The sequence below is a fragment of the Rattus rattus genome, chromosome 4 (genome assembly GCF_011064425.1).
Source record: "Rattus rattus isolate New Zealand chromosome 4, Rrattus_CSIRO_v1, whole genome shotgun sequence".
In the NCBI taxonomy this organism is placed as follows: Eukaryota; Metazoa; Chordata; class Mammalia; order Rodentia; family Muridae; genus Rattus; species Rattus rattus.
This window is the reverse complement of record NC_046157.1, coordinates 46972167-46996309: the sequence shown is the minus strand read 5'-3', so window position 1 is coordinate 46996309 and position 24143 is coordinate 46972167. Positions and strand designations below refer to the sequence as shown.

General features: G+C 45.0%; 1 protein-coding gene across 1 annotated transcript; it reads left to right on the top strand.

Annotated features, from left to right (window-relative positions):
- The first annotated feature begins 887 nt into the window (after positions 1-887).
- Positions 888-23385, top strand: LOC116898938 (interferon-induced GTP-binding protein Mx2-like). Its single transcript, XM_032900354.1, has 14 exons — positions 888-1135; positions 2894-3020; positions 7177-7369; positions 8325-8462; positions 9030-9184; positions 9430-9568; positions 10045-10243; positions 14966-15044; positions 15479-15601; positions 16006-16147; positions 18959-19117; positions 19542-19618; positions 21608-21856; positions 22818-23385. Exons 2-14 carry the CDS (start codon positions 2922-2924, stop codon positions 23046-23048), a joined length of 1983 nt encoding a protein of 660 aa, XP_032756245.1. The 5' UTR covers positions 888-1135; positions 2894-2921; the 3' UTR covers positions 23049-23385.
- The last annotated feature ends 758 nt before the right edge of the window (positions 23386-24143 follow it).

Here is a 24143-nt window from a genome sequence, read left to right as displayed (position 1 = left end):
GAAACTAAGTCTGGCATGAGAAATGCAAAAGGGAGGGAGTGAGGGGGGAAAGGAGGGAGGGAGGAAGGGAAAGGGAGGAGAAGAACAGAAGGGAGCTAAACAAATCAAAGCACAGCATGACATCATATGGGCAAGGTCACTGACCCTGCCTTCCCCATCACTATGCTTTCTAGGGCCAAAAAACTTGTATGCCAGGAACCATGATTGGTTGGACTTCTGAGAGCTACCAGCATGGCTCTGAAAAGGAGAGACACTTACTTCCCTGAGCTGGGAGGCTGTTCTCTGCACAGCAAGGCTCTTCTCTGGAGAGTAGGGCAAGGTGCAGCAGGACCCTGGAGGCCAGCACCTGTCACCCTCACCAGCCCTGTCGCAGCAGTGTGCTCAGCCCTCTAAACCAGTATCACAAAGGATCCAGAAGGAGTGGCAGGGTTCCTCAATGATTCCTGGTATGATTTGTCTCTGACCCTTCCTAGTGCAGCTGGAATAATCCAGTGAAAAGAGAAAGTTAGTGTAGGTTGTGTTAAACTGAGAGGAGGTCTGGCTGAAGGTGCAGCTCAGAGCTGGGAGGATCCTGAGGGAAAACAGGCAGCCATCTGAGCTGGTGTCCATATAGACTGTGTTGGTGGGTTGAGACTACAGTATCAATTCCCAGTGCTCAGGACCAAGCCATGGTCCCCTGAGGGTGAGTTTCATTTCTGAGCTGCATTTCTGTTTCGTTTCTGAACTTCTTTGGGAGCGTGGTAGGGGTGGGGCTGCGGTTAGGCAGCAAGCTCAAGTCATTTCCCTAAATTTCTATTCTCCTCAGGAAGGGGAAGCGCCAGCATTGTTTAAAGAGCTCTGAGCTCTGGCAGCTGGACACTCAGTCACCAACCCAGGAGCTGTGAGTATTGCACTGGATTCTGTGGGAGGCTAGAGGATACCTTGTAAGGGTTCTTTGCAGACATTGGTGAGCACTGCAGGGCATTTGTTGGTGCTGTTACAATAATGAGGTCAGTGACTGTGTGTGATGTGATGATGGGAAGGCAGTGAGCTCAGGCAATCTCTCTGTTTCAGTTCTCTCTGGGAAGGGGTGGAGACAGCTGTTTAAAGACACTGCAGCCAGAAAGCCAAGCATTCTGTCACTAAGCAGGAGACTGCTGAGTATCTAGGGGACACCCCTTAGCTCAGGGCAAGGATGCTTCTGGGTTCCTTGTGGATCCTGGGGGGAACTGTGGGACATTTCTTGGTGCTGTTAAGGTAAGGGGGTCAGTGAGAGCACAGGTGGAGCTTCTGGGCTAGACACAGAACCCCACCCAGCTGCTGATTCTGGGGGAAGTTTGAAATAGCTCCCCAAACTGCAATCATCTCTGCCAGGAGGCAGCAGGAAAGGGTGGGGTGCCAGGTCTTCCTGGGTCTGGGGCTAAGACCTAAATGAGAAGTTCCAGATCCCCTGCTACATGGGCCAGGAGTCTGTGAGAAAGCAGGTGGAGGTCTCTTGTTAAGGGTGGGAGGAAGCCAGATGACCCAGGGGCAGGCTGCTGCAAAGGCTGACAGAGGATCTTCATAGAGAAATGCATCTGTCCAGGGTCTTCCCAGTCCCTAAACAAGAAGGACCTGCTCTGTGTGAGCTGAAGCCCTACCCCTGCTGAGTGCAGGTGTCCCTTGGATCTTTGATTCTCAAAGGCTCAACTTCAGGGAACATGGAGGGCAGAAATCCTGGAGAGAAAAGGGTTCTTCAACTTCTCTGTGTCCACTTTAATACCTTGATGGACCTAGGAAGGCTCCCACTCTTAACATCTTAGCATTGTTCTAGACAGGTATGGTAGTACTGTCTAGGGGTGGCTAGGGGTTTTGACAGAGAAAGGAGCTGGCTTCTAACCCCATGCTGTTCCTGTTTCCCACTGGCCTGAGGATATATCCCCAACAGAGAATCCTGCCACAGGGATCGTTATTTAGAATATCCGATAGATGACATATAGTGTCCACACAAAAATCCACTATGTACTGTAGAGTAGAAGCAAGCCACCCACCCCAGGCCTGACTTCGTAGGAAGGCATGGACCCTGCACACCTGTTTACATGTCTGGCCTGACCCTGACCTTCAGGTAAAGCATGAGCCTGCATGAAATGTGGTGTTCTCTGTGCAATGCCATCTGCAGTGGGAAAGAGTTAGGAGTGGGGAGAGAGGAAGCAAGGGTGCCCTGCAGGTCCCCTGAAAATCAGGGTTGATCTGGTTCTGGGAGCAGCTTCTGCTTGACTGGATCAAGATCTGGATGTGCAGATGCAGTCACCTCAGGTGGAGAGTACAGCTAGCTACGCAGGGCAATGAATGTGCAGAAGAGGGTGTGACCTTTCAGGTTTCTCTGCTCCAAAGATCCACCAAGTGTCAAAGGTGACTCAGGAGCATTGTACATGCTTGTGATGTGCAGACAGAACACAGGGTCTAGATCCCAGAACAGGAAACAGAAAGGAACAGACACCTAAGTCCTGTTTTGACTGGTCACTAGGAATCATTGGTCGTGGGACACAAGGCTGGAGTCAGTGATATTCCTTGACTGTGCAGTGAGAATAATTATGACAGCCATGGACTGAATAGAGGGGGCTCAACTGAATTAAAGGCGTGTTCTGGAGCCTGGGCCCCCTTTAATATGTAGTCTTTCCAAAGCAGAGGAAGGAGGTCTGGGTTTGAAGTAGTTTTTAGACCAACAGAATCCATGAGTGCCTTTAGATTTACTCCACTTTTATGACCCCCTCTCATAGAGGAAACAAACACCTGCCTTTCCAGAAGGACCCCTGGGATGGGATGGGCAGGAAAGAATTTAGGCAGTAATGGTGGTATATTTGGTGGAAATTTTAGCCAAGATGTCAAAGGTTGTTTTCCAGACCTTTCTAATTTATAATACTCATTTCCAACAGAGTGCCCACTTGGAAGAAGAAATAAAGATGGTTCTTAGCACAGAAGAAAACAGAAGTGCTAATTTAGTCAACTTACCCAGTGACCCACTGCCCGATGGAGAGTCTGGCCTAGGGGAGAACAACAAGGTATGACCCATGTCCATCTGAGGGCTGCTTCTTTATGTCATACCCCTGGAGATGGGTCTCCGCAGGATGCAGGTGTGTCTAGTCTTATCTTTGCTTGGGCTAAGAAGAGACCAGTGGCCCTCTTGTCATGGCTTTCACTGAAGGTGTCCAGGATTCATCTTGGGAAAGGTGGTATTTGTAGGCATTGCCAAGGCCCTGTCTACTGCTATGTTGTCCTCTCTGCCCATACCATGACTGTGTCTCCAGCTAAAACCCCTGCAAGGACTCATTGAGATAATACCTCCTGGGAGAAGCCACTTGCCATTTTTTCATAGAACTGGGATCCAGTTTTGCTTAGAAGCAAACCTGGTCTGTGGAAGGAGACCCATCAGCATGGTCCCAGTCTGGCCCAGTCAGCTATCTGATCTTGGGAATGTCTACCACCCTTTAGCAGTGGGTTTTCTGTTTCCACAGTGGGATCAGCAACCTGACTGTGGAGAGGAGAAAGTGCAGCTGATGTTGGTACTCAGAACTTTGTTGTCATTCCCTGTTTGTGAGATTGGGTCACGTGGCTGCCTGTCTAAGTTAAACCCAACATTTAAATCAGTGTTAACAACAGTGTCAAACATCATAGGCAATGACAAGGATCACTGTCTCTCCCTAAATTTGTTTGAATTTCCTTCTTGCTAGGCTATTACCCCCAGAGTGAGTGTCATAAGAATCTCACAGTCAATCACCAAGTTCCTGAAAAGAGCATTCATAAACAGGAAAGGTTATTTGGCTTCCAGTTTCAGAGATTAGATTCCATGACCATTAGGTGCCATTGTTCTACAAAGCTGATGTTTAGTGGCTAGGGAAGAAAGGAGAGGTAGAGGAATGGTGGAGACCAGGTTCATTTCAAAGCCATGCTGCCTATGGTTAGTACCCTGGTCCCAATTATTCCAATCCCACCACCTCCCAAGAACAAGCAGCTGGGGACCAAACTTCACCAGGAGGTCTTCGAGGGGGATGTTTCATATCTAACCTCATCCACTCACACTCACATGCTCAGGCAGATAGGTACTGAGTGTCTGATCTGGGAGTTTTCAGACTCACAGGAGCAGCACAGCTTCCTCTGCAGGAGGAAGAAGCCTAGGGCTGGAGCCATTTGCTTTAACAGGCACAGGTGTACTCTTGGAGGCACAAGTGAGACTCTTAACACCTCTTGGGAGCACAGCTCTTGTCAGCAACAAAACAAGCCCTGGAAGACCTGGCACTGCAGAACTGGGAGCAGGGCAGGGATGTAGGGTACTGTTGCTAAGATTCTTTCCCTAGGGGAGACAACAATGTATGCCCCTCCTCCTAAGGTCCCAAGGACAAAAGAAGGTGCAGTTAGACCAGCATTCACCAGGGAAGCAATGCATTTGTTAGGCTTCCTTTGCAGATCAAGGGGCAAGGGTTTACAACAGGAATGTGAGTGGCCTTAAAGCAACCACCCTGGAAGGTCTGCACCCAGCAGGGATGATGGCTCTCAGAAAGCTGTGTAGAGGAAGTCTCCTCCCATCACTACTCCTCACATATATCCTCTAGTCTATCTCCATTCCATGATCCTCTCCTTCCTCATGTGAGGGAAGCTCCAACAGTCTACAAAGTTGGAAAGATAATGGCTATGTGACTGCAGAAAGCTTCAGCAGAGGCTACAGCATGGGGAGCAACTTAGGAAGAAGCAGGCAAAAGATACTGAAGGGAAAGTCTGTGGTTGCCAGGAGCAGGAGGCAGAAGGGCCTGCTAGAGGGTAAAGTGTCGGGTAAGGGGAGGTGTGGATGTAGCGTCCCAGCCCTGACAATGGTGGTTTCCCTCACCTGGGGATGGGCTACCTGTGCCTTAGCTCACTGCTCTATTTTATCAACTGTTGTGAAGGGATGATACAGGGGCATGAAAAAAATATTGCTTGGAATCAGACTTACTGCTGGGCACCATGCATAGTGAGGTCTCAGACCCAGCCACCCAGCAACTATCCTGAGTATGTTCAGTGGGGTCAGACCATAGCTGGCTAGAGACTTCAAGTCACCTTTGTTGGTGTTAGGTTGAAACCCAAGATTAATCCTCTGTCGAAGATATACTTTGCAAACATTTGCTCCCTAGCTGATATTTTTTTTCCTTTTTTTGGAGACCAGATAACTCTGATGACTTTATGAATTCTTGCCTGCCTTATGCCATTTTAACCATTTCTAAGTAAGAAGGACCTAACCCACATTTGTAGATTTTTCTGTTGTTGTTGTATTCAAGAATTTCTAATGTGTTGACATTGGAAAATAAAATAAGTCTACCTATGAAGGAAACAATGACAACTTACTGTGTGGTGTAAGAACCCTTTTCCTGCAATGCCTCCATCCTCCTATCTGTCATGGTCTTCCTTTTCCTTTCATCAGAAAGCCCACAATGCATTGCTGCTGTTAATGTTCAACTATCATCAAAGGATGGTGAAGTCATACCAGTCACCCACCACTTGTGGTACCCAGTCCATTGTATGGATTTTGGATGTCTCTCCTGTCACTTTCCTTCTGGCACACAGGATGACTTTTTCAATTCCTGCCTTGTGGATGTGATGGGGATGAGTTTGCTGAGCTTTCATAAATGGAATCTCTGTATTTTGCCATTGTTTTCTGGGTTGACATGTGTCTTAGGGTTTTATTGCTGTGAACAGACACCATGACCAAGGCAAGTCTTATAAGGGACAACATTTAATTGGAGCTGGCTTACAGGTTCAGAGGTTCAGTCCATTATCATCAAGGCAGGAACATGGCATCATCCAGGTAGGCGTGGTACAGTAGGAAGTGAGAGTTGTACATCTTCATCTGCAGGCTGCTAGTTAAAGACTGGCTTCTAGGCAGCTAGGACAAGGGTCTTAAGAAGCCTATACCCACAGTGACACACCTACTACAACAAGGCCACACCCACTTCAACAAGACCACACCCATGCCAACAGGGCCACACCTTCTAACAGTACCACTCCCTGGGCCAAGCATATACAAGCCATCAAGATATTTAAAATAAGCATCTCCTGATTTTCACGAGAAAAGCAAAGGGAAGCTACGGAATAGGACATGGGCTATCTGACTCCTAAATGGTCACATTTCAGTCAAGGTGCTTTCTCCAAGTTTCAGAGAGGTAAATTATGGTATCTATTGATAAAAGGAACTTTAATTTAATTTAATATTGTTTAGTTTAATTGCTTTGCCATAGAGATGGGGGAGATGTGTGCAAAGTGCTGTGACCTACCCAACACTTACCACTAAACTAAATCCTCGCATCTTCCTTTCTAACCGAGTTGCAATTTAATTAACACTTTTTAAAAAAATACATAATTGAATAAATAATTTTTAAAACCTTCCTGTCTTCTTGCAGATTATAAGGTAAAGGCCACATTACTGGGCAAAGACATACTAATTCCAAGCCATAAAGTATTTATTTCCAGTCCTCTGAGCAGCTTCACTCTTGCCCTAAAAATGATATTTTTGCTGGGGATAGCAGCCTAGGTTCCTATAAATATTTTTTTAAAATGGAGGTGTAACCTGGTAGTTAAGATGGACTGGCATAGAACACAGCAAATACATAGGCGAATGCCAGCAGCAAACCACTGAACTGAGAACGGGACCCCCGTTGAAGGAATCAGAGAAAGGACTGGAAGAGCTTGAAGGGGCTCAAGACCCCATATGAACAACAATGCCAACCAACCAGAGTTTCCAGGGACTAAGCCACTACCTAAAGACTATACAGGGACTGACCCTGGGCTCCAACCTCATAGGTAGCAATGAATAGCCTAGTAAGAGCACCAGTGGAAGGGGAAGCCCTTGGTCCTCTGCCTTGGAAACCCATGTCTGTCTGTCTGTCTCTCTCCCTCTCCCTCTCCCTCTCTTTTCTCTGGAGATAATGAATCTGGGGTCACCCTTGCAGGTCCATTACTGGTGATCAGGAGCGCGCTGTACTTTAGGTGCTTGGAACACACACAACATGGATCTGTCTCTTCCATCATCAAGACAGCAGAATCAGCATTTTTGTAGTTCCCCAAATATATTTACCTATTTCTCATTGTCTGGGGAATTCTAACAACACATGCATTGCTCTTGAACTCTGTTGGCTTTGCTGGAACATCTCTTTTGGAGCAATGACCTCACTCTCCTTTTCCCTCATTTAGGATTCCGTGAACAACCTCTGCAGTCAGTATGAGGAGAAGGTGCGGCCCTTCATTGACCTCATCGACTCCCTGCGAGCTCTGGGTGTGGAGCAAGACCTGGCCCTGCCTGCCATCGCTGTCATTGGGGACCAGAGTTCAGGGAAGAGTTCTGTGCTGGAAGCACTGTCTGGAGTGGCCCTCCCCAGAGGCAGTGGTGAGAACTCAGTGACTATTGCTCTGCTAGGCTGTGGGCCCTGGGACTTCAAAGGTAGTAACAGGTCCCCTTCCAGTTTGGGGCATAGCAGAATAAAGGTCAAGGTGAGCTTACCATTTAGCTTGTGGTGCAATCTTAGATTTTCTTTCTCTTCTCACAAAGGCATCAGGTTCAGGGTCAGTCACTAGGGTTCCACCCATGCAGCTTGTCAAGCTCTCCATCAGCCTACATTTCCTCTTTCCAGGCTCTGTATCCAACAGAGTCGCTCCAGGTGTTGAGGCGGAACACATGTGCTGAGGACGGGGGCAGCTTTAGTCCATCAAACACTCCCATTGTACATTTTGAGAGTCACTTGAACTCTGCAGCTTGCAGGAGCTCTGATTGAGTGGGTCAGGTTCCAAATCCCTCCCTCTGAGGTGACTGCTCCTTCCAGAGAAGAGGCTGGTGTCCAGGTTAGTGTTGCTGTTTAAATTCTATGGCTGAGGCAGTCATTGGACACTCAGGGAGCGAACTGGTTCAAGGACACAAAGTGAAAAGAAATAGACACGACAAGAGTAGGAAGGAGATCATAACATGAAGCATGATGAAGTAGCCTGGAGGACAGATTGAAGAGGATGTGTAAGCTAGTAGGACATGTCAAGTATTTTAAAGGTTCTCCCAAAGTCCCTATGGCACTGAGAGTGCCACACTAGGAGGAACCGCTCTAAGCTTTCCTTAGCTGTCAGCCTGAAGTGGTTGGTAGCTTTTGCCCCAAATGCATAACCATGACCTGGGTTCTTCTTCCTAAAATATAGGCCTGAGGTCACCCTGGACAGACAGCATCAGAGTGAGGCCAGATGTTTCTATTCCCAGCAGGTCTGCAGATGAGACTGTGAAGGTGTGGGCATCTCTAGTCTAAGGCCCCATACTGGTGTGTGCGGCAGAATACTAGATTAATATGGACCTCATCTTCTAGGTATTGTCACCAGATGTCCCCTGGTGCTGAAATTGAAGAAACTGAATCAGGGAGAGGAGTGGAAAGGTAAAGTCGCCTTTGATGACATAGAAGTGGAGCTCTCTGATCCTTCAGAGGTGGAAGAGGCCATCAACACAGGTCAGTACCCTGTTTCTCTCTTACCCTCAGACTGTCTCCTAACACTGTATCTTGAGACAGAGGAGAAATGATGAATCTATCTGTCAGGACTTTCTCCCTTCTAAGCTACTGTCACACAGGAGGCCTGCACAGAAGAGGCTTTGAATTCATTTTCTGTCCTGTGGCACAGCTCCTCACAGAATGCCTTATAGGAGGATTTACATCGTATTGTGGATTCAGAGGGTTTTGTCCATGGTCACCTTTTCCTATGATCCTGGGAGCAACATGATTGTGACAAAGACAAGTGGTAGCAGACAGGAAACAGAATGTCACGGAAATAAAACCTATGGACCTGCTCCCAATCACCTACCTCCTATAGCATAGTTCCACCTCCCAAAGTGTCCAGAAGCCAAAATATGACCAGTTGAGGACCAACACAACTTTTCAGTGCAGGATCCTGCGGCATCACTGCCTGGCCAAGACATGCTTTCCCAGAATTCTCCGGAATAAGATCCCCTCCATCTGCCCTGTAGTCTCCTTATTCTACCCCACTAAACTTGACTAGGCTATCTGTTTCCTCCTTTCCAGTTCAGAACCATATTGCTGGAGAAGGCCAAGGGATCAGTGATAAACTCATTAGCCTGGATGTCAGCTCCCCACACGTCCCAGACCTGACTCTGATTGACCTTCCTGGAATCACCAGGGTGGCTGTAGGCAACCAGCCTGCAGACATAGGACGCCAGGTGAGACTACTCTTACATATTGGGCTACTGGGGTGCTGGGGATTGTCGAAGAGAAATGTTGTAGAATTGGGAGTAAGAGTGGATAGCCAGGCTTTACCATGACCTCCATGTTGGATAGAAACAGGGAGACAAATGGGTGTAGTCCTTGGAGGCTAGGGCCTGAACCCTGAAGCAAGTGGATGGTCAAGACCATCTCATTCTTGATCCTGTCTCCATATTTAAGAGTCACTATCTCATTCTTACAGATCAAGAGACTTATCACTAAATACATCCAAAAACAGGAGACCATCAACCTGGTGGTGGTCCCCAGCAATGTGGACATTGCCACCACAGAGGCCCTGAGCATGGCTCAGGAGGTGGACCCTGAAGGGGATAGGACCATAGGTAAGGAGAGTGGGAGATATAAAAGGTGTGTGAGTGCAAATGAGATACATCTCCTGGTTACAGATGGACTAAGCTTAGGATCCCACTGAGGGCCGAGCAAGGGACCACCTCATCTCATCTCTGGTAGAAAAGGCCAGAGGAGCCAGAGTTGGACAAGCACAGGGAGGAAATCATATCTGCTGAGACTCATTGGGCCGGGGGCCATGGTAAAGTCCATGGCAGAATGAAGAATGAGTACCTGTAGTTTGGAAGGTGGCCATAAAGAGGTGCTGAGGAGGGTGTAAATGATAGAGGGGCTTCACAGTATTCACAGGGCCACATACCCAAGTCTCTGTGCGTGGGTTTGCACCTAGCATGGGTTTTGTGTAGATCATGTCTGCCTCAGCCGAGGATGGGGTCCTGGTGGCCAGTGAGAGCTGAGCTTCCTGCTATCTTGGAGCAGGGTGCATTCTCTGATCTCAATGCTTGTGCTTCAGGGATCTTGACCAAGCCTGATCTGGTGGACAGAGGGACTGAAGACAAGGTCGTGGATGTGGTGAGGAACCTGGTGTACCACCTGAAGAAAGGCTACATGATAGTCAAGTGCAGGGGTCAGCAGGACATCCAGGAGCAGCTGAGCCTGGCTGAGGCTCTTCAGAAGGAGCAAGTCTTCTTCAGTGAACACCCTCAATTCAGGTGCCTCTGCCATACCATCCCATGTAATGAAAATTGCTGGTCAAGAGCAGACCTGACATGAGGGGTGTGTGTGTGTGTGTGTGTGTGTGTGTGTGTGTGTGTGTGTGTGTGTGTGTGTATGCAACAGCCTGGGGATGCAATGCACCTTGGGAACCACTGTAGAATCTTCCTTTAGACAAGAAAAATGCACAAAGTTGTACTAAAGAGTGGTAAGTTGTGAAAAGGGGAAGGGGACTTGCCAAAGTGCCACAGTCAAATGGTACACGAACCAGAGTCACAACAAGAGCAGAGCAGAGGAAAAGAAGGAGACGCAGATCCTGGCAGTGCCTTTGATATGTCATAAAGGTAGACTCAGCTACGAGAGATATCAGTTCAGACATTCATGGCAGGGACGACTGTTCACTAGCTCCAGAAAATGATGCCAGGTTATAGCTCGGTAAGTTACAGCATAACAAAGGCCGGGCTGCAACAGACACAGATGATAAGGACTGAGATTCCAAACAGACCTGCTGCTGATGGCTTCAATTCCCACAAGACCTCTGTAATTTCCTACTGCAGGAGCATTCTCTTTGAAAAGGCTGTCCTAATCTTAATGAGAACTCTTTGATATTTTTTCCATTTAGTGTGATGTTGGCTATAGGTTTTTCATAAATATCCTTTATTAAGTTGAGTCAAGCCCTCTCCATCCCAAGCTTCTCCATGACTTTTGTCATGAAAAGGATGTTACCTGGTTTTTTTTTTGTTTTTTTTTTTTTTTTTTTTTGTCAAATCCTTTTCTTGTCTAAAGAGATGATCCTGTGATTTGTCTTTTAGTTCATTGTGTGATGGATGGTATTAAGTCATTTACGTACGTTGAACCGACCTTCTATCTATGGAAAGAAACCAACTTGATTGTGATGAATGATATTTTTGTATGAGTTTCTTTTTGGTTGCCAATAATTTTATGAAACTTTTGCATAGTTCCTCATCCAGGAGAGTGGACTGGAACTGTCTATTTTGTTGGTTTGTTTTGTGTTACCTGGTTTTGCTATCAAGATCATACTGGCTTCATAGAGAAGAGTTTGGAACCTAGTCTACATTTTCTCTTTCATGGAAAATTTGAACATAAGTGGTGTGAATTTCTTGAAGGTAGAATTCTCAGGGAATCCATCTGGTCCTGGGCCCTTTTCAGTTGAGTTTTTATTTCTGCTTCCATCTCTTTCCTGGCTATGGATCTGTCTAAACTATTTATTTCAATTTGGCTTAATTTCAGTATGTTGTATACATCTAAGATTTTATCAATGTCTTTTAGGCTTTTCAGTTTCATGGAATGAATGAATGTGTATATTATTTTTTCAGAGAATGTCCTTATGGGCTCCTGCATTCCACCTGAATCTATTGAAATGCCTCTCTTTTCATTTCTGATTTTATTAATTTGGGTTCCCTCCTCTCTCTCTCTCTCTCTCTCTCTCTCTCTCTCTCTCTCTCTCTCTCTCTCTCTCTCTCCTCCCTCCATCCAACTCTCCACTTTGGTTGATTTAGCCCAAGGTTTGTCAATCTTGTTTATCTTTCCAAAGAAGCAACTTTATGATTTTTTTTCTATTTTATTTCACCTATGTCAGCCCTGATTTTAATTATACATTCATATTCACTGTTTGGAGGCATTGTTTGCCCTTGATTTTCCAAGGCTTTCAAGTGATCATTAAGTTATTAATTTGTTATATCTCAAAATTTTTATGTACTTATGCTGTAAACATTCCTCTTAAGATTGCTTTCACTGTCATAGAGTTTTATATTTTGTTTTTATATCCACTCAATTCTTAGATTTTTCATTTTTATTTATTCCATCTGTCATCTATTTATCATTTATCTATTCATCTATCTACCTATCTATGATCTATCATCTATTTCTCTATCTATCCAGCAAATTATTGAAATCTTTAAATTTCCATATTTCTTCCTAATAACAATTATTATTCAGTAGTGGGTTGTTTAGAGTCCTCGACTTTGTGTATTGTTTGTAGTTTTTGTTGCTGTTAATACATAGCTTAATTCTGTTGTGGTCTGATAGAATGAAGGATGTTATTTAACGTGCTGTGTTTGTTGAGATTTGATTTGTGTTCTAATGGGTGATACATTTTAAAGAAAGGTCCATGGACTACAGAGAAGAATGTAGTCTTTAGTGTTTGAGTAGATTGTGTGTGTGTGTGTGTGTGTGTGTGTGTGTGTGTTAGGTCCATTTGATTTTTCTGGGTCTGTCTGTCTTTTTTCTTTCTATTTTTTTCCTTTTGAGATAAGGCACCCCGCGTTTAATGTCTATAAGATTGTATTGTCCTTTTGGTATTTTGTTCCTTTGGTAAGTATATAGTGTCCCTCCTCCTGTCCCTCCCCACTCTTGAATTTAGTTCTTATTTTTTGAGACAGGGTTTCTCTGTATAGCCCTAGCTATCCTGGAACTCACTCTGTAGACCATTCTAGCCAGGCTGGCCTCAAATTCACAGAGATCCTCATGCCTCTGTATCCCTAGTGATGAAATTAAAAGTATGCACCATTATGCCTGGTCCATTCTTACCTCTTTTGATTAGTTTTAGGCTTATTGGATATTAGAATCTACCTGTTAGTACCCTAGATCCATTTGCTTTTCTACCCTTACCTGAGGTTTTCTATCATTCATGGTAAGCTGTGTTTTCTGGAGGCAGAAAAAAAAAAAAAGGATGGATTGTATAATATTCAAAGTTAATATGTGCTAATTCCTGTCATTGGTATCGTTTTGTTTGTTTTTGATTTTGCATTTAGAGACAGTGTCTCGCTGTACAGTTCTGGCTGTCCTGGAATTCACTATGTAGACCAGGCTCACAGAGCGCACTACCGTGCCTGGCTTTGTTGTTGCTTTTGTGGTGTTCTTTGACATCTTTTGATAGACTATTGTGGTATTGCCTATGTATTCCCCATAAATTCTTGGGTATGTTTATCCTTCTCTTCAGATCCAGGTATTTTTGTTAAGAATCCTTTGTAAAACTGTTTTACCAGTCTTAAATCCCTAAATCTATTCTTATCATGGGATTTTTTAGTTCTCCATCAATTTTAATAGATAGCTTTGCTGGGTATAATAGCCTGGGTTGAGGTTCATGCTCTTTCAGAAGTTGGAATACATCTTTCCAGGTTTTCCTGGCATTAAAAGTTTCCAATGTGTACCTGCCTTTAATCCCAGCACTAGGAAGTCAAAGACAGGTGGATCTGAAGGAGCTGGTGGCCAGCCTAATCTACATAGTGAGTTCTAGGAGAGCCAGGGCTGCATAGAGAGAATATGGGTGAAAAAAACCCCAAAACTAAAGTTTTCATTCAATTCTATTTCTATCCTACCATAGTATGTTTATTATTGTTGTTTGTTTAAATAAATTGATCAGTGTTAGAAATTTGATCCCTAATAAGAATAAGCTGTCACAGGCAGGAAGAGTTCTAATGTTCTTATGCCTTGTATCCTAAGCATAACAGTGTACTGTGTGAACACAGATTTTGGTAGCATGAGACTAGTATAGCTTCATGCCTTGAAAAGCTCATGGCGTAGATCCTGTCTTGGGTCAGGGTGAGTCTCCCCACTTTACTTGTTCATCACACAAATGCAAATGCATGTCAGTGAATTTGTATAAAGACCTGGATATGTATCTACTGTGTATATTTCTGTGTATTATGCATGTGAGTGTGCATGCATGTACTCATATGTGTAGCCTATATGGAAGGGTATGTATACTAGTATGAATTATGTATGTATATTGCAGGAGTTTTGGGGGTCTTGCTTGAGGTTTAGTAATAAAGACACAGTATACTACAAAACACTGTACAGTACAAGGCTGCTAGGCTATTTTGGCGGGCAGTCCCTCAGCTAGACATCCAGACTCCGCCTGTCTTCCCTGCCACTGTCTCTCTAGCACATGGCTCTCTCTGCTGTACCTCCAAGTACTGCTCTTGTTCTTCCTCTGCTTCAGCTCTAACCTTCATATCTTTATAAACTAAGAGCCTCACTCCCTCCTCCTACAAAAAACGTTAATAGCATAGTGAGAGAGCTTCCACAGCTTACTCACTCTAGGACAATCAGCAGCAGACAGGATTGTGCTCTATGCCTGTAGCTGACCAGGTTGACCGCTATGTGACCTCCCCCATGGTAGCTTGCTTTTTTAATATGATAATCTCAGAGAATCATCTCTTTGGGCAGATTAGAAAGTGACAAACATTTCCATTTAGAAAGTAGGTGTTGTGTGCTATAGAAATGAGAGTACCATATATCTTGCCAACACCTGGCACTGCCAGCACAGCAATTAACAATTGAGAATACAGGAACACACCTTCATAGCCAGTTGTTAAAGTATCTGTGTAGATGATAACTCTGACACATGTAATATGTGCGTTTACTCACTTACCACATATGGAAGGAAGGATTTGTTGTGTACTTGTGTGTGTGAGTTCATGTCTATCACACATGGACAGGGATATGTGTGCTATGATAACATATCTGTAATTGTGTATGTTGTTTTGTGGAAAGCAGAGTTTACTCTGATTATTACATGAGCCAAGGGGATCATTGCAGAACTATCCAAGCTGATTTCCCTACACCATTCTACAAACCCACCCCTGAGTAGGTATCCCATTCACTGAGAATACCCAAACTGCCCTGAACTACCCACAGTAGGCTGCAGACTTATTTTCTGGCCAGGTCTGATGGGACCCTCTATCTTGTTCCCTCAGAGCTCTTCTGGAGGATGGGAAGGCCACAGTGCCCTGCCTGGCAGAGAGGCTGACCATGGAGCTCATCTCACACATCTGTGTAAGCTATAGAGATCCTGCTTGGAAACAAGAGTTCGTGGCATCTGTCAGACCTGTTGAAAACAACAGAAGAGTTTTAGGGTCTTGGGTTGTTCCAATTTCCCCTGTTTTAGAAGCTACTGGAAGGTGCTTTGTGTCATTTTCCTATAGAGAATTCATGTATACATGTCTCTAATACAGAAGGAGGTGTCCCTGGGTAGCTCGTTTTTTAGGAACCAACCATGTAGAGTGGACAGGATTATGTACTGTATGGAGGTGTGGGCAAACCTGGGAGGGGTGGAAAGATGCTTCTCAAGTGCTTCTCTACACCAGGAAAGTTGCCTCAGGACTTTAGAATGTTGTCCATGTGTCATGATGACTGTGCAGCATAGACATGGGGCCTCGTTTGCATTCCAGTCTAAATTTCCATGTTCCACTCACCTGTTTCCATTTCAGAAATCTCTTCCTTTGTTGGAAAATCAAATAAAGGAAACTCACCAGAGTACAAGTGAGGAGCTGCAGAAGTATGGTGCAGACATACCAGAAGATGAGAATGAAAAAACTTTCTTCCTGATCGAGGTGAGTATTGTCTGTGTGTTCAGACATGGCGACTACATCACTCTCTACACAGGAATCTCTCTGGCGCTCTTCAGATCCCACGTCTCCACAGCTGATGGAGATGCATTCTGCCCATTTAGTGTTAAAAGGGGAGACAAGATAGAGACCGTGGTTGAGTTCATGGGTGGAGCTGGGTGGCGTTTTTCTTTTGTCCACACTGAGAGAAGAGTTCTCCCTGAGGATCTCAAAGAGAGAGGGGTAAGGGAGGCATTTCTTGCTGTAAAAGTCCCTTCTCCCTACTCTTCTGCTGGGCCCACCCCCGAATATCAAATGATGCTCCTGCCTGCAGGGTACACATGTTCTTTCACTATCTTATCCCTTGCTTGAAAGATCTCTCCTTATATTGATGTTTTTATTCTTGATAGAAAATCAATGCTTTTAACCAGGACATCACTGCCATAGTAGAAGGGGAAGAGATTGTGAGGGAGAAAGAATGTCGCCTATTCACCAAGCTCCGTAAAGTGTTCTTCGTATGGAGTCAGGAGATCGAAAGGAATTTCCAAAAAAGTGGGTATCTTGTTCAATCTGTGTTGCTATCCTTAACAATCTTACACACCATTGTTATAGACACTAGAAGTTCATCATTCACAGTTCTGGGTGCTGAGAAGTCCCAGGTCAGGACACCAGAAGGTGTGGTGTCTAGGGCGGTCTTCATCTCTACTTCCATGGTGACCCAGCCTGGTCCTTGTGTGAGGAAGATGAGAATCAGCTTCTCTTGTCCTCTGTTCTGAGAACACTCATCTCCTCTTTGAGGACGGGGCAACCATGTCCTAGTCACTTCCTAAAGTCTTGCTTTTCAATGCTAATACACTAGAAATGAAGTTCTGTTTATGATCTGGGTAATGTATCAGATAAAGACCTAACTACAGACCGAAGTACAGATACTACCAAAGCTAACTTGGTGAAACATAGAGGTTTTCTGGGTGTGTGGTAAATAAAGGAATATGGGTGATTACAGACACAGAAATGACTCAGAGACATCTATATCCTCAAAGCCCACCCCAGCATGAGTGATTGCCCATGAAACCTACTGCACACTGCACAACCTGCAGGATAGTGATCTTTCTGGGTAGTTCAATTGGTCTGAGCCTCTGCCACGCAACTATACTTGTCCATGCTTCTGCCAGGCAGTCCAGCTCATCTAGAGTGACTTTCAACAGTCCCTTTTGTTTGTGTATATATGTACTTGAGAAGGGGCTCAGTGAATCTTAACAATGTCAGAGACTTCCTGAAACCACTCATTTGTTTACTTCCTGAATTTTAAGAGCTTTCCTGGTGGTGGTAGTGTTTTATTTCCCTTAGAAACATCCTAATTTTTCCAACCTTCCTTTTAACATCTTGGGTCTTAGGAGCACCCCTCCAAAATGGACAGTTTTAATACTGGAGGAAACTGATGCATGTGCAGGGCCTTCAATCTGGGGAATCTTAATGTGTTTCATTATGGAATGAGAAGATGATACAAGTACATGCAGCCCTCTACCTCAGCAGTACCCCACCTCTCCATCTTCATATCTTCAGAATCTGAAGCAGGGGGAAAGTGTTAGACATTTATTCTTTGATCATATATCAGTGCTGGCATGGCTGACAGGAAATCCAAGGGACTTTGCCTTCCTTGAGGTTGCTTGATGAAAACAGAGAATTGGTTTATAAAGATGGAGAATGTGAAATGGTACAGTTGCTATGGATTTCAGCAGTGACCCCTCAGAGAAGGGAACACATGGTGGCCATTTCCACTCCAACTAGCAGGTTTGGAAGGAAGTCTACAGGAAATAGACAACATACAAGTCCTTTGGCCTTGACCTGACATTTCTACCCAGATTTCTACACGTATTCTACTCTAGGTATTTATGCATTCTAGTCAATCCCTGTGAGGGTTGACTCACAGTGGATTAAAGACCACCCTAACAGACTCTTTTATATTTAGTATCTTTAAAAACCTCATCTGCATATAGTCCCACCCTAAGCTGCTGGTTGGTTAGGACCATAGCACAAGAATTTTGAGGAAGGCAATTCAGCTCTTACCATCACTCAGTGGAGTATTTGAACCCACAGAAAGGTGTGGAAGGAGCAAGAACCACAAGCTACTTGGCTGATGAGCCTTGCAGGCAACATACTGAGCCCTTCTGTCACAGGGGCCTGTGTCCTGCAATTCCATGTCAAAGACACTCAAAATCTACACATGGAGTAGCCAGAGGCAGAGCACAGGGTGCAGAGGTGGAGACAGAATAAGGTGAGGGACCAACTGTTGGGAAGAAGAGTGGCTCCGTTCCAGGGGTGACAGAAACTTCCCAGAACCAAGGATAAGACTGTAGAGCTCAACTTACAACTCTCTGGATATATTTAATATCTTGTTTAATGAGGTAAGTTTCCTTTTCATTAAAAAATATTCTTTAGGTTTGATCTTCAACACCTACATGGTGACTCACACATCCAAGTGTACCTCCAATCCCAGGAGATCTGACACTCTATTCTGGCCTGTGGTGGCACCATATGCACACTGTGCACAGACATACATGCAGGAAAAAACCCATACATATAAAATGATAAAAACAAAACAATAACAAACACAACCAAACAAAAAAATGGTCAGTCCATGGCAGAGAAAGCTGGTACCATCTGAGTCCTCTGCCTACTTTCAGTAGAGGGGAGAGGGACTAGGTGTTTTGTGTCATGAACAAGGGATCAAGTCACACTGAGGACATCAGATAGCTGTCATCTTTGCCTGAAGGGTGCCTCTCCTCCCATCCAGCTTGTGATGCTGTCTAGGGTTCATGGGGCCTAGTGAGCGATGTTCACTGACCCTTCTTTGGTCAAAATTCATAAAACACATACTCAGGTCTTTTAGAGACTATATTTTCCTTTGGTTTCCACCTCTTGGATTCTATCATGGTCTCAGACTCTGGTCTTGCCTTTTGCCTTAACTGAGAAGTACCCTTGAGACTGCATTCTTATCTATGAACCTGAATATTTTTCTTTCTTTCCTTTTCCTTTTTCTTTTAAAGATTTATTCATTTCGTTTATGTATATGAGTACACTGTGAATTTCTTCAGACACACTAAGAGAGAGCATCAAATTCTATTACAGATGGTTGTGAGCCACCATGCTGTTGCTGGGACTTGAACTCAGGAACTTGGGAAGAACAACCAATGTTCTTTACTGCTAAGCCATCTCTCCAGCCCTCCTGCCCCAATAGCTTTCAATATGCAGATATTTATTCACTGCACTTTATCTTGGTAAACTCAGAAAGATTACAATGGGTTTGTTTAGAAAAGTCTGTAAAATGGATTTATAAACAAGTAACTATACCTCCTATTGTAGGTTCTGATGCTTTATATAAAGAAGTCTACACATTCGAAAAGCAGTATCGTGGCCGAGAACTACCAGGGTTTGTGAATTTCAAAACATTTGAGAACATCATAAGAAGACAAATCAAAACCCTGGAAGAACCAGCTATGGAAATGCTGCACATTGTCACTGGTGAGTGTTGCACATGTCCTCACTGAAGAATGCTTTTGTTGCTCTTAGCCATTTTATTTCTGGGATGGTGACACCTCAGAACTGTCTCTCAGCATGAGTTCTAGGCAGGGGCTGGGGCGCAGGTTTTCTGTGACCCCAGATACTACTGTAGTGTTCAGGAATCCAACCTATTCTAACCCTGCAACAGAGTCCTGTCACCTCCTAGCCCCTTAGCTCAATCCTATAGAGACCACAGTCAGAGTCCTTCATGCAAGAGGGTGAAGCCTGGGTGTGCTTCTCTCTTCCCTGGGCAAAGAAAGGAGAATGGAGGGAAAGAGAAGGAAAGCACCCACATCCCTCACCTCTGCCCTGGTTTTGCATCTGAACAGCATGAACTCACGTTACCCCTCACCACATTAAACTGCTTCTTTCTCTCTTTAATCAGAAATTGTACGGGCTGCCTTTACAACGGTTTCTGAGAAAAATTTCTCTGAGTTTTTTAATCTCCACAGAACTACCAAGGTAAAACCAAATGTATTATTTTTAAGGCACAATGAATATAACAGTAAAGAGTCGGTGTTTCAGATCAAGATTATTTCTGCTTTTCTGTGCTTGCTTGGGAAATGCTTAATTAAATTCATGTTTAAATTTTAATGATGACGCTAAGGATACTGTCTGACTAAAGTAGGGATAGGGAGAGGAGGGGGAAGGGATGGGGAAACAGAGGGAGACAGAATTCAGAGATTAATGCTGAAATCCACAAATGAGTACCCTGTCAGGGAAGCTCACAGGCCCACGTTTAGGAAGACACTCCTGACATTGAGTGAAAAGTGACAGATATGGAACTCAAGGGGGACATTAAGATGGATTGTGGGAAGTAAGAAATTTATTGGAAGAGTTGTTAGTGTTATAAGAAAACACTATACCAGTTTCTCTGAGGAAAGTTAGGCCCCAGGGCTCCAGACACCCTGACAGGGATCTGAAGAGGAATGAAACTCACAGAATGGACTCAGGCTCCCTGATAAGTCTCTGAGGGAGGAGCAACATTTCATAACCCTGTAGCCATGCTCTCTGACACCCCAGCAGGCAGAAGGAGAAGGAGTGGGGAAATGTGGCCACTGGTAAGCATGAGATAACCATCAGTAGCCTTTCAGTGTCCTTTGATGTGTGCAGGGTGTCTTAGAAAAGGTATTTCCCAAAATGAGAAATCAAGGCCTCTGAAAGCCTATTGAATTAGTAGGAGAGCTGATATTCTGTGAAGCAGAGGTAAGGGAAGGGCTGCTGGACTCTTGGGGCCAGAGTAGCAGTCTGGTGTAGACTCCATCAGTGAGAATGCTGAATGAAAGCGCTCCTCCATGGCTGTCCGTAAGGCCGAGGACACGATGCCCATAGATGACTGTCCTAAAGTGACCCTTCTTATATCTGCACATTCTCTGGTAGAGGCTACTTCCCTCCTTCCTGTAGATGTCAAAGCTGCTGAAATAGCAAGAACAGTAGCTGAGGAGAGTAGCAAGGGTCAGAGCTGAGTTTCCGCAGAAGTCCCAGCCCTGGCCTACCTGTATCCCTCACTTCTCTACTTGTGGTGGCCAAATACCTGATAAGGACAACTTAGTAAGGGTCCATTTGGGCTCACTGTTTGAGGGGATATGGTCTGCTGTGGCCAGAAAGACAGCAGTAGGAATGGGAGGCACATGGTCACACTTCCCTGTTCAGAAAACAGATGAATGCTGATATTCAGAAGCCCAAACTATAGGATAGCACTGCCCACATTAGGCTGGGTTTTCTGTCTCATTTAAACATCTCTGGAAATACCTTCTCAGACATTATCTAATGGAGAATCCTGTGTGATTATAATCCAGTCAAGGAACTGAAGAGGTGATTCAGTAGTTAAGAATGCTTACTGCTGGGGTTGGGGATTTAGCTCAGTGGTAAAGCACTTGCCTAGCAAGCGCAAGGTCCTGGGTTCGGTCCCAAGCTCCGGAAAAAACAAACAAACAAACAAACAAACAAACAAACAAAAAAAGAATGCTTACTGCTCTTGGAGAAGACTTGGATTCAGTTTCCAGTCACCAGATGCAGTCGCTCCAGTTCCAGGGGATCCAGTGCCATTTTCTGGCCTTTGTAGGCACTTGCATGAATACGGTGCACAAACACATACAACACACACACACACACATACAACACACACACACACACATACAACACACACACGATAAACAAACTAATCTTTAAATCCATTCAAGTTGATACTGAAGGTTGACCCTTTAGCAGGGGGCTATTCATACCTAGCTCAGACCTCCCCTGGTTTCCACCTTCAGCTCAGGGTACCTCTGCACAGATGAGTTGAGCAGGGTGGTGGGGGCAGGGGAACAGGGGCTACTTCCAGGTACTGACTGCTTTTATTGCTGCCAAGCGACTAGATCCTTGTGGACCTGTGGAATGTCCTGTGTTCTTACCCCCATGGTAAGCAAATCTTGATGACTTTTGGCTTGCTTTTCTCTTTCTTTGCAGTCCAAACTTGAAGATATCAGAATAGAACAGGAAACAGAAGCAGAGAAGTCGATCCGGCTTCACTTCCAGATGGAACAAATCATCTACTGCCAGGACCAAATTTATAGGAAAGCCTTGCAGAAGGTCAGAGAGGAGGAAGCTGAGGAGGAGGAGGAGAGGAAGCATGGCAAAACCAAATACTCTCAGTCAAAAAATGTACAGACCTCATCCATGGATGAGATCTTCCAGCATCTGAATGCCTACCGCCAGGTAAGTGTGTGAACACATGGAAACTGGGTTTTAGGCCTTTTGTTCTCTTTGTTTTTGTGTGTCTCTCTGTTTTGGGTGGAAGTCTGCAAGGGGTTTCAGGACAAGTATGTCCTACAGCTCTAGGTGAGCCTCTGGGAAGTGGTTTTAATTCATTCAAATGAACAGGTAGCTTAGAGAAATAGATATCTGCCTTTTATGGTCCATGCAACCCTGGCTGTGTGGCTTAGACTCTCAGATCATCAGCTTTCTTCTCTGAAGATGTGTTTTCCCCATTCTGAGTACCAGTTATGGAGTATAGGGCCCTTAGCACGGTATTGGGAATCCATGAGCTCATCAAATAGAAGTTAGGTCCTGACACCTGTTTGGTGGGGCACACATCATGAACCCCAAGTAAGAGCAGGTCCTACTCAGTCAGAGCCACAGGAAATTGAAGCACCACACAGGGGAAGTCATGGTGACCTTCTCATCAGACCTTTGACCTGATCACTGCCTACTAGGAGTCCAGCCTTTTCATGTGACCAAGCCCAATGTGCCTGCATTCTATGGCCATGCACCTGTAGACAATCAGGTTTGCTATCTGACTCTGGGACACTGACAACTCCAGGGACATCAACGATTGGGGGAGCACAGGTTTTATCCGTCCTGCCTGGCTTTATTTCTCAGAGCATAATGTCCTCAATGTCTCTACATGTCATACTGTGTGAATCAGGGCTTGTCTGCAGACATCATCTCTTTCTTTTGGCCAAGGCCTTCTTCCCACTCAAGGCACCCATGACTGGTTTTCTTCGGTCTCTGCCCCTTACCTCCTCACCTTACCCTTTCCCTTGCCTCAGTCTTCTGCCAGGATACTGAGGGGTCTGAGGGAGGGCTGTTCCTACCAGCATCTCACTACTCAGAGATGACATGGTATGCTCAGGCTTCCTGCACCTCCCCTCAATCCTTTTGTGTCTCCCTCTTCTAGGAGGCTCACAACCGCATCTCCAGCCACATTCCATTGATCATCCAGTATTTCATCTTGAAGATGTTTGCTGAGAAGCTGCAGAAGGGCATGCTCCAGCTCCTGCAGGACAAGGATTCCTGCAGCTGGCTCCTGAAGGAACATAGTGACACCAGTGAGAAGAGGAGATTCCTGAAGGAGCGGTTGGCAAGACTGGCCCAAGCTCAGCGCCGGCTAGCCAAATTCCCTGGTTAAGCTGGCCCTGGCCTTTCCTGTGTCTCCTGGATAATTATTCAGGGACAGAAGGGTTCCTGCCTTGTTGTGGTTTGCCCTAAGATATCTGTATTTTGATGCTAATTCCACTGCCCCAGGGATAGCTGCCTAGTCCTGTACTCAGGAATCAGGTGACTTCACCAGAAACTTCTCCCCATTGAATTTGTAAAATACATGTGAGGAGCACATAGAGGATAGAAAGAGGCCTGTAATTGGACCAGAAGTAAGGATTGGTGGGAGAGAAGTTTAAAGGAAGGGGAGGATACTGGAAGGGAAAGAAGGAGAGGAGAGAGAGAGAGAGAAGCCGTGGCAGGACAATATGGCAGGTGACATTAAGATTCCATGCTGTACCTTTACAGGTTGTTACAAATGTTCTTAAGGGATGGATGGTACTGGGCTTTGTATGTTTAGGTGGGCAATTTTATCTTAACTATGAGTTCAAAGGTTATAGTGTTGTGTGTTCTTTTATGTGACGATTTGAGTGTAGCAAAGTATGCGGCAGCAGGAGACACTGGGCCACCGAGGAGTTGGGATGTGTTTCCGCCAAGATGTTTAGGAGATATCCTGGGGCACCGTGGTGCTGGACCTAGGGAGGTAAAAGACAACAATACTTTTCTTATTTTTTTTTTAATATTTTTACAACAATGGATGGCGCCTAACGTGGGGCTACCTTTCCTGTAGCTACCATCACCCTTTATCTATAATAAGTATTAGTACTAATATTTTAAGGAGCTTTCTGTTCACTCTGAGATGATAAAGAGAAAGAGGATATGAAAACTCAGCGATTAGATGAGTAGGAGAAGCCACTTTGCTGATAAGACATTAGCTTCTCTCTGAGTACCATTCCTATTCACCATATCCTCATTTTAGAACCCTGACAGGAACAAGTATTTGATGAACAAATGGGCCATGACGTTGGGAGCTGCCTATTGCATTTCTTAATAAACCACTTTTCTTTGACTCACTTCGAATTGGCGGAAGGGGGTTGCACAGGACTACAGAGGGTGGAGGGCAAATGGGAAAAAAGATGGGTCACTAAAGCCAACCCCCTTGCAATTGGGAACCAAGAAGGGTTTA

Coding starts and splice junctions, on each gene's coding strand:
- LOC116898938 (XM_032900354.1), top strand. CDS start 2,922: ATGGTTCTTAGCACAGAAGAAAACAGAAGTGCTAATTTAGTCAACTTA. Junction 9,185..9,429: donor CTGCAGACATAGGACGCCAG/GTGAGACTACTC, acceptor TCATTCTTACAG/ATCAAGAGACTTATCACTAA. Junction 19,619..21,607: donor ATCTCCACAGAACTACCAAG/GTAAAACCAAAT, acceptor CTTTCTTTGCAG/TCCAAACTTGAAGATATCAG.